Source organism: Gekko japonicus, unplaced genomic scaffold (genome assembly GCF_001447785.1).
Source record: "Gekko japonicus isolate JY-2015 unplaced genomic scaffold, Gekko_japonicus_V1.1 scaffold753, whole genome shotgun sequence".
In the NCBI taxonomy this organism is placed as follows: domain Eukaryota; kingdom Metazoa; phylum Chordata; class Lepidosauria; order Squamata; family Gekkonidae; genus Gekko; species Gekko japonicus.
The window spans coordinates 19,076-29,049 of NW_015172027.1; the positions used below are offsets into that span (position 1 = coordinate 19,076).

General features: G+C 49.3%; 1 protein-coding gene across 2 annotated transcripts in view; it reads left to right on the forward strand.

Annotated features, from left to right (window-relative positions):
• Nucleotides 1-9,974, forward strand: part of DDAH2 (dimethylarginine dimethylaminohydrolase 2) — a 30,409-nt gene that overhangs the window by 4,639 nt on the left and 15,796 nt on the right. Inside the window, exons 1-2 of one of the 2 annotated variants that reach the window (XM_015420577.1) lie at nt 934-987; nt 5,393-5,701. In XM_015420577.1, the coding sequence (XP_015276063.1) occupies nt 5,396-5,701 (306 nt within the window). In that variant the 5' untranslated portion in view covers nt 934-987; nt 5,393-5,395. Of the gene's footprint in view, nt 1-933; nt 988-5,392; nt 5,702-9,974 lie in introns of those variants that run through there. The other variant, XM_015420576.1, reaches the window with a different exon arrangement.

Here is a 9,974-nt window from a genome sequence, read left to right on the forward strand (position 1 = left end):
CAGGCGATTTTTGCCCATGCCCCACCCCCCCCCCCTACATTTAAACTTTAAAGGTAAGCACTTACCTTTAAAGTTTAAACCCCAACCTGGCCTCCCTGTAGTCCCGGACTCCTCCAGGACGGTAAAGTAAGGGCTTTTTTTTATATATATATAAACAAACGCTCAGGGCGAAGGTTCGCCTGAGCGCATATCGCTTAGTTTATAAAAAAAAATGGCGGGGGAAAGCCGGAAGCCTCAGGCTTCCGACGGAAGTGGCTAGGCACCGGTGGAGAGCGATCAGATGCCGGTTTGTATCGGAAGCCACCGTTGTACTCTGTTTACCACCACTTCGGACCTAGTGGCAGAGTACAACGGTGTAAAAGGATTTACAACGGTTAGGGACGGGAGGCAGATGTTCGCTGTGTGAACGCCCGTAAGTACACCGGTTGGAACTGGCACCCTAACCGTTGTAAATCCCCCGTCTGAACGCACCCCTTGTGAGGTAGGTGGGGCTGAGAGAACTCTGACAGAAAGTGCTCTTTTTCAAGAACTACAGCTTCTCTTCAGAGTACGGAGATCAGTTCCCCTGGAGAAAATGGATGCTTTGGAGGGTGGACTCTGTGGCATTGTATCCCATTTTGGTTCTTGTCTTTTCCAGGCTCCATCCCCAAATCTCTGGGAGTTTCCCAACGTGAATCTGCCAACCCTACCCCCCCCCCCCCCACACCCCCCCAGGCCGGGGGGGGGGGACCTGCCAACCCTAACTGACAGAGTGGGTTCTAGTCGAAGCCATGATCGATCTGTTAGTCTTCAAGGTGCCTCAAGAACATCCAGTTGTTTTGTTAAAAGAAAGCCAAGATTCTTGAGTGATTACATTTCGGGAAGCGTTCATTTTTTGGGTTTCCGCCTCGTGATTGTCTGGAACGCGCCCAGCTCTGCTTCGACCCTTCGGCAGGCCGTTGATCAGTTGATGGGATTCCTTTTGCAAGCAATTATCTCATCAGCCTGGTGAGTGGGTGAAATGGATGATTGCCCTCCGGCGCTTATTGATTTGGCCTTTGGAAGGCTGTTTGTGGCCTCTCAAGAAGTTGGGCTTGGGGGAACCAGTTCGCTGCGGGTGAGGGGCCCGCGAGGTCGAGTCCAGACATGTGGCAGATATTTTGGGGAAGGTAGTATTTTTTTTGTGGCTGGAGTCCCAGCTCCGTTACTTCCAAGAGATAAGTCTGGCAAACTGAGAGATCTGTCCCTGAAGTTTCAAGCTGGCCAAAATGAGGAGGAGTTCTTTTTTGCTCACTCAGTCGCAGCTGACTTATGGTGAGACTGTAGGGCTTTAAAGGCAAGAGGGGCGGTTGGCCATTGCCTACTTCTGCATAGCGACCTTGGTGTTCCTTGGTGGTCTCCCATCCAAATACTAGCCAGGGCTGATCCTGCTTAGCTTCCGAGGTCCGATGGGGCTGGGCTAGCCTGGGTTATCCAGGCAAGGGCAAAATGGGGAGGGGGGAGCCGGGATAAAGGTACGTTGAAGGGATTTATGTTTGTACCTCACAGTGGGGACAGGCTCCAGTCTGGAAAGAGGTGTCTCCTCTGCTGCCCCCGCCACCCACCTCCGTACGGTTAAGGAATGGAAATGAGTGGAGTAGATGCGTTTGGTGTATTTTATATCCCACTTCATCCCCTGGACTCTGAGTGGCTTACAGCAATTTCATTAAGTCTCATTTACTGTTATCCCCACAGCGTCTCACGGCCCAAGTAGGGAGGGCCCCAAGCACGTGCTGTTCCCGCGCAAGGTAAAAGGTTAAAGCGCTTGGGGCTCTTTAGCTTGGAGAAACGACGGCTGAGGGGTGACATGATCGGAGTTTATAAGATTATGCATGGGACAGAGCAGGCTGAGAAAGGAATACTTTCCTCCCTTTCTCACTGGGGAGGGGGGAGCCGGGATAAAGGTACATTGAATGGATTTATATTTGTACCTCACAGTGGGGACAGGCTGTTGCTCCAGTCTGGAAGGAGGATTGTGTCTCCTCTGCTGCCCCCTGCCACCCACCTCCGTACGGTTAAGGAATGGAAATGAGTGGAGTAGATGCGTTTGGTGTATTTTATATCCCACTTCATCCCCTGGACTCTGAGTGGCTTACAGCAATTTCATTAAGTCTCATTTACTGTTATCCCCACAGCGTCTCACGGCCCAAGTAGGGAGGGCCCCAAGCACGTGCTGTTCCCGCGCAAGGTAAAAGGTTAAAGCGCTTGGGGCTCTTTAGCTTGGAGAAACGACGGCTGAGGGGTGACATGATCGAAGTTTATAAGATTATGCATGGGGCACAGAACAGGCTGAGAAAGGAATACTTTTCTCCCTTTCTCACAGTAGAAGAACTCGTGGGCACTCAATGAAATTGCTGAGCAGTCGGGTTAGAACGGATAAAAGGAAGGCCTTCTTCACCCAAAGAGTGATTAACACAAGGAATTCACTGCCAAAGGAGGTGGCGGCGGCTACAAGCATGGACGGCTTCAAGGGGGAATTGGATAAGCATAATGGAGCAGAGGTCCATCAGTGGCCATTAGCCACAAGGTATAGATAGAAACTCTCAGTCTGGAGCAAGTGATGCTCTGTATTTTTGGTGCTTGGGGGAGGGACCACTGGTGGACCTCCTGATGGCACCTTTTTGGCCACTGTGTGACAGAGTGTTGGACTTGATGGGCCGTTGGCCTGATCCAATATTGGCTTCTCTTATTTTCTTAAGGTACCAGGTTTTGTTCCTTAGCATCTCACACAGCATGCTTGGGAAAAACCCTCTACCAGAGACTTTGGAAAAGTCGGCACAGTGGTTTAATTCAGATGTGTGGCTATTGCCGTTGTGTTGTTTTTCTTCAGTGAACCACAGCAGTCCCTTTGCGAAGGGCTGTGCCTGTTTTGCAGGGCGTCGTCCACTGCTGCTGCCGCTGAGAGTCATTGGCTCAGATCTAAATGCCACATTATGTTTTCTTAGAGCAGCTGTGGGAATGGCATTTTAAAGGTCCACCTGGGCCTGACTGGCTCCGGAACGGGGCAAATAACTTCCCTCCCGAGGGCTCTTTCAGCTCAGGAAAATGGTAGAAAGGAAGAGGGGGCTCTTCCATGCCACGGTCCTGAACCATTGGGCTCTTGTGGAGCTTTGAAATGCTATTTCCCATGTCTGCTGTGTGGGGAATCTGACTTCCTGGGAAACATGAGGTGTCGCTTGGCCCTCATTCTTGTGGTCAAGAATCACATCTTGACCAGCCTTGGTAATCTGAGTCTTTTGAAGGTATATGGTTTATGGGCTTTTAAACCTAATATATGAATGGATGATAATCTGAGCCGAGAGCCACGCAATTTCATGAAGTACACGCAACAGTTTCTGGTAGGGTTGCCAGGTCTGGGTTGGAAAGTACCTGGGGACTTTGGGAGAGGATCCAGGAGAGGGCGGGGTTTGGGGAGGGGAGGGGCCTCAGCATGGGACAAGGCCATAGAGTCCACCCTTCAAAGCAGCCATTTTGTCCAGGGGAGCTGATCTCTGTCAGCTGGAGGTCAGTTGTAAAAGCGGGAGACCTCCAGGCCCCACCTGGAGGCTGGCAACCCTAGTTTCTGGGTGTCCATAGCAGAAGTGCCTCTCCTTTGTGCAGTATGCTATCCTGTGTCCTATTGTTATTTTTTTTAAGAAACCCCCCCACCCCACACATTTCAAAAGTACGCTGATTATGTTTTTGCATTTAAGTAGTGTTTTTTGGGAGTGTTCAAAGTCTTTATCATCATTATATTGCAAGGAGGAATGCTAAAGCTGAGGCACGTTCGCCCAGTAGTTGAAAAATGACACCAAGGTTTGTGTTGTGCTGATAAAGCCTTCCTTGGGTAGAATTCAGAAACCAAAAGTTGAAATGGGCTCCTTATGTATCTTGTCTGTCCCAGGGGGTGCCATGACTCCCATCAAGTGCTTTTAGAAAGTGGGTGGAGCCAGATGGGGCTGTGCATAGCACAAGGATCTTCGCTGTGTGACTGAAAATGTGGCAGCCATTTTGTTGCTGGCCATACCTCGTGCAGCAGCCATTTTGTGGCCGTGCCCACCATACTGTGTCAGAATTCCAAAGGGGCCCGCTGGCTCCGAAAGGTTGGGGACCCTCAGTCTATACGGACCTTTGGCTGTGCTGACAAAAATCCATTTATGTAACTGGGATATCTTATGCTTCCTCTGAGGTACTGAGATAGGGTTGCCAGGTCCCCCTGGGGGACGGGGAAAACCCCGTTCGATCACCCTGTTCCCCGCCGGCCTGGGATTGGGCCGCCGGAGGGAACCCCACCCCCAAAATGCCGGCATCTCAGCAACGTGCGGGCGTGATGATGTCACCCGGAGGTGACATCATCACGCCGGGCACGTTGCAGGGTGGGGACACTCTGATTCGAGGGAAAACTCTATGGTTTTCCCTCGAATCATAGCTGCCCCGCCCCCAACGTGCCTGACACGATGACGTCACTTCTGGGTGGCATCATTGTGGCGCGCACGCAAGAAGACTCCCGGTGAGGACAGGAACTCCCCCACTGCAGCCCAGGTAGGGACTTGGCAATCCTATGCTGAGGGCAACATTTTGTGAGAAAGTGCGGTGCAGTCATTAGAGTGTCGAATAGGACCTGGGAAACCCCACTTCAGATCTCCACTCTTCCCTGAAAAACTCAGTAGGTGATCTTTGGCGACTATTGTCTCTCGCCCTAATCTACCTCACAGGGTTATTGTGAGGATAAAATGGCAAAAGGGTAGGGAACCAGGTATACCACCGTGTTCTTCTTGGCAAGGTACAAACGTCACCGAATAAATAATATTCTGTGCCTTTTTGGGGTTTGGGTGACTGGCTCAGAGTCATTTGATAAGCTTTGTGGTTGGCTAGGAATTTGAACTCACGTCTACTCAAGCCACTTCTTTTTTTATATATATAATTTTTGTTATTTTAAAGTAAAAAGACAAAACAGACAAAACAAACGTACAAACATAAATGAGAGTAATCAAAGCAATATTGTATCTCTTAAACTACCTCATACATAGATAGCTAGCTATCTTTCTACCATCAAGGCTACTAAGATTTTTGCAAAGCTACATTTTAACATTATATAGTTTCTACTAAATAATCATTGTCTAAGCAATTCATTATAATGTTCTATTAATATAATCAAATATACCTTGGATTTTCTTAAACACAGCTCTCTGATTATTATTATTATTTTGGTCTACCCAAGCCACTTCTACTACTGTATTCATTATGGCACATTGGCTCTCACCAACATGCTTGACTGCAGAATTGGTTAGTACAAGAAATGGAGTACACGTTGATGTAACTCAGACTTGGCTGAACCATGGTATATTCTTGGTGGAGAAGCTGCTAAATGTACGTCCTCTCGTTTCCCTTTCAGACCATGGCCAACATCTCATCTTTTGGCAAATACACCCACGTCATTGTCCGATGCATCCCTTCCTCGTTTGGTACGTTGGAGACCATGGCGGAAGGGTCTGATGGGGGGACTGAGCCGGTGGACCTGGCCAAGGCTCATCGGCAATACGGGGTCTATACGGGCATCCTACGCCAGAAGTTGGGGCTTCAAGTCATCGAGCTGGCAGCGGACGAAGGCCTCCCTTGTTCAACACTAGTAGGGGATTTGGCAGTGATACAAGGGGACACGGCACTGCTGACTCGGCCTTGGGTGCCGTCACGACGGGATGAGGTAATCTGTTCGTGTATTTAAGGAATAGTTGGACTGTGTTTATTTACTTTACTTCATTTATACCCCACCTTTCTCTACAACGGGGACCCAACATGACTTGTGGTGTTCTCCTCTCCTCCATTTTTTCGTCACAGCAACCCTTACTTTACCATTAGGCTGAGAGAGAGAGAGAGAGTGAGTGAGTGACTAGCCCTAGGTCACCCAGTGAGATTCCATGGCGGAGTGGGGATTTGAATCTGGGCCTCCCAAACCCTAGTCCGGCACTCTAACCACTACACCACCCTGGCTTTTTCTGTAGACTTCTTTGCAAGGACTTTCAAGTTACTAGCCCTGAACGCATTTTTAAAAGACACATACCTGCACATTCTACCTGCATGCTCCCATGTCAGTAATGTAGAGTCCTCTGTCTTCTGCTCTACTAAAATAACCGAGTGATCATATGGGGGCAGTTCTTACATGCCGTCAGCAGCTAGACAAGTAGCTATGCACATGCCTGGGTGTGACTGCACAACCTAAGCTGTGGGATTCTGAATCCTGTCTATTCCCACTCAGCTGTGAAGTTCACTAGGTAACGTGGGGCCTATCATAGTCTTTCAGGATTGGAGGGGTGGAGAGAGCTATAGCCACAGCCTATAGTAGTGGCAGAGTCCTATGGAATTTTTTGGTGTAGTGGTTAAGTGCATGGACGCTAATCTGGGAGAACCAGGTTTTGTTCCCCACTCTTCCACTTGCATCTGCTGTATGAGCTTGGGCAAGCCATAGTTCTGGCACAGCTGTTCTTGAAAAAGAGCAGTTTCTGTCAGAGCTCTCACACCCCCACCTACCTCACAGGGTGTCTGTTGTGGGGAGGGGAAGGAAGGGAAAGGAGTCTGTAAGCCGCTCTAAGACTCCTTTGGATTTATACCCTGCCCTTCACTACCCAATCTCTCTCTTTGTGTGGGTTTTTCTTCTTATACTGAACTTGGTTTGTGTGCATTGCTAATTATGGAAAGGGGTCCTTAAAATCTGTCACAACATATTTAGACAAAGTGAATTATCTATGACTGTATCAGTTTATCCACACTTACCTCAAATAATGTAGCCAAATCTTGTGAGATTTTGGGGAAGGAGATGGAACCTGCTGGGATGGAGAAAGTACCCAAAGCTCTCAGAAAGTAGCCCCTGCCCCTGAATACTCATAGAGGAGACTTCCATAAATGGCTACTGGCTATAATGAATAAAGGGAAATTCAGACGCAGTAAACTTATCTGTACCCAGGGCTATTTTTGGGCAGGAACGCACAGGAACGGAGTTCCGGCTGGCTCCCAAGTTGGCCATGCCCAGCAGGAACTCATTAGCATAATAGGCCACACCCAACAGCAGAAACTCATTAGGATTGGCTACATTAGGGGTGTGTGGCCTAACATGCAAAGGAGTTCCTGCTACAAAAAAGCCCTGGGTTTTGACAACAAACAAGGTAAACAGAATAACAAGCAAAAGGTGGGTGTGGCTGGATAACCACACTTCTGGTAACATGGGGGTGTGGCTGTAATGTGCTAATGAGCTGTGCTGTCGGGGGTGTGGCCTAATATGCTAATGAGCTTCTGCTCTTGGGTGTGGCCTATTATACTAATGAGTTCCTGCTGGGCTTTTTCTACAAAAAGAGCCCTGTGTGTACCAGAAGGCTAGGGGAATGCTTTGGCCTCTGTGCCCTGTTTGTTGGTCCTCCGGGGCAACTGGCTGCCCACAGTGTGGAAAATGAGATGTGGGACTAGATGAATCATTGGTCTCATCCAGCAGGTCTCCTCATATAATCTTATGCTTTTGAGGTTTTACTTCTCTGAAGGGTCAAGAGAAAGAGGCTGAAACCCTGACCTTTCCTGTCAGTTCACAGCACCAGGCAACCTTAAACTTTGCAGAAAGCTCCATTAACGCAAGGGACTTGTGTGTACAGGATCAGGCTCTCTGACAGTGGGGCAAACCACGATTGGGTCTGCAGCATTTTTATGCCTCTCCGTAATTCACCAAGGTATATGGGATGGGGTGTGATTATGGGTGAAGCCATATACGCTTTGTCCTTAAAATAATTGCTCACCAAGGTAACCCAAATTCCACACCGTGGCAGGCTCAACCTTTTTGATTAAATAAATCAAACTCATTAGCTTGGCCTATGTTTGTTTTGCATAATTTATTCTGCTTCTGCTGGCCGTGAGAAGAGACTAAAAGAGCTGTGGAGAGCACCGAAGCCCTCACCACTGACAGTCCCGCTCAACCTTTTTCAGCTTCTGGAAATTTCCGAGGCATTGCCTCACATCTGAAAAGCTTACCTAGCCAGACAGACAAACTAGACGTTGAGAGCCAGCGTGGTGTTGCGGTCCAAGTGTCGAACTAGGATCTGGGAGGCCCAGGTTCGAATCCTCTCTCTGCCCTGGAATCTCACTGGGTGACCTTGGGACAGTTACATGTTCTCAGGGCCTAAGGAGACGTTACAAACTGCATGAGTTCTCAGCAGGGACTGCTAGTTCCCGGTGGCAACTCCTCAATCAATGCACAGCAGGGCCCCGCTCAGGTTGGGACTGGTGCCTGGGAGAAGGAGGAATTCTGCCTTCTTCCCTGGGCTGTTTTGGGCAACTGAAACAGTGGCTGCAAATGGGAGTGTGATTTTCTCTGTGAGGAGCCAGCACATGCAAACATTCAGTGCGCATGCTGGCTCCCCATTGAGCCGCTCAGGTTGGGACTGGTGCCTGGGAGAAGGAGGAATTCTGCCTTCTTCCCTGGGCTGTTTTGGGCAACTGAAACAGTGGCTGCAAATGGGAGTGTGATTTTCTCTGTGAGGAGCCAGCACATGCAAACATTCAGTGCGCATGCTGGCTCCCCATTGAAATGAAATGTAGTCTGTAACATCTAGTAAGGCTCTTGGTCTAACCTACCTCACAGGACAGTGGTCGTGAGAAGAAAATGGAGGAGGGCGAGTACAGTGTTTATAAGCTGCTTTGGGACTCCCCGGTGGGAAGAAAAGTGAGGGTATAAATATCTAAAGAAATAAAATTTGGCAGCACAGCCTAGTGGCCTGGAAACCGTTGGCCTGAAGTTCCTAAGAAACGAGCAGGATCTAATTTATGCATAAGAGGTGTGGGAACTCGAAGCCGGGACCCTCTGAGTTCCTGAGAAAAGTCATAGGGCCCAGTGGGGCTTTTGGGGTGTGTGTGTGTCTGGAGCAAAGCTGTGAGCCAGGATAGCTGCTTTCCAAGGGAGGCAGGCCGCAGTGTCTAGCTGCGCATTAAAGCCTTGTCCCATCTGTTCCTCTGCAGGAGCCTCTGGGATTAATTCCGCCCTTTTCCCTGAAGTGATGAGGCGGCCGCCTGACTGGTTGCCTCGCCAGTTGGGGTCATGCCTTATCCACCCCTCATGACCCGGCTCTCCGTTCCAGTGTCACTGAGTGGATATAGAGGGGTGTCAGCCCAGTCCTGTGCACATTTGCTTTGAAACAAGCCTCCTTGTCTTCTGTGACGCTTATTCCGAGATCTGCGTACATAGGATTGCAGGCCCCCCGCCCCCAATCCCACTGCAATTCTGATAATTTTGTGTCAGAATTCCAAAGATGCCCACAGGGTCAAAAAGGTTGGGGACCCATGATTTCTGTCGTGTTAGTTGTACGCCATGAGCAGCAGCTGCTATCAATAATTTAAATGGGCCAAGGCACAAGGTTATTCCCGAATCATGTGAGCGGGGATGGTCAGATACTGAACTAAGACTGGGGATCCCCACAGCCGTGAAGCTCAGCAGTTGACCCTGGGCAACTGTTCTCTGTCTCTCTCATGTAGTCTACCTCACAGGGTTGCTGTGAAGAAAAAAATAAATAGAACAGAGTAAAATTCTGCAGCTCACACTGATTTAAAATCTGTATGAAGAAGAAGAGGTTGGATTTATTCCCCGCCCTTCACTTGGAGTCTCAGAGCGGCTTACAAACTCCTTTCTCTCCCCCTCCCCACAACAGACACCCTGTGAGGTGGGTGGGGCTGAGAGAACTCTGACACAAACTGCTCTTTTTCAAGGACAGCTGTGCCAGAGCTTGTGACTGACCCAAGGTCACATCAGCAGGTGCAAGTGGAGGAGTGGGGAATCAAACCCGGTTCTCCCAGATTAGAGTCCGCACACTTAACCACTACACCAAACTGGAAGAAGAGATTGGATTTATACCCCACCCTTCACTTGGAGTCTCAGAGCGGCTTACATACTCCTTTCCCTTCCCCTCCCCACTACAGACATCCTGTGAGGTAGGTGGGGCTGAGAG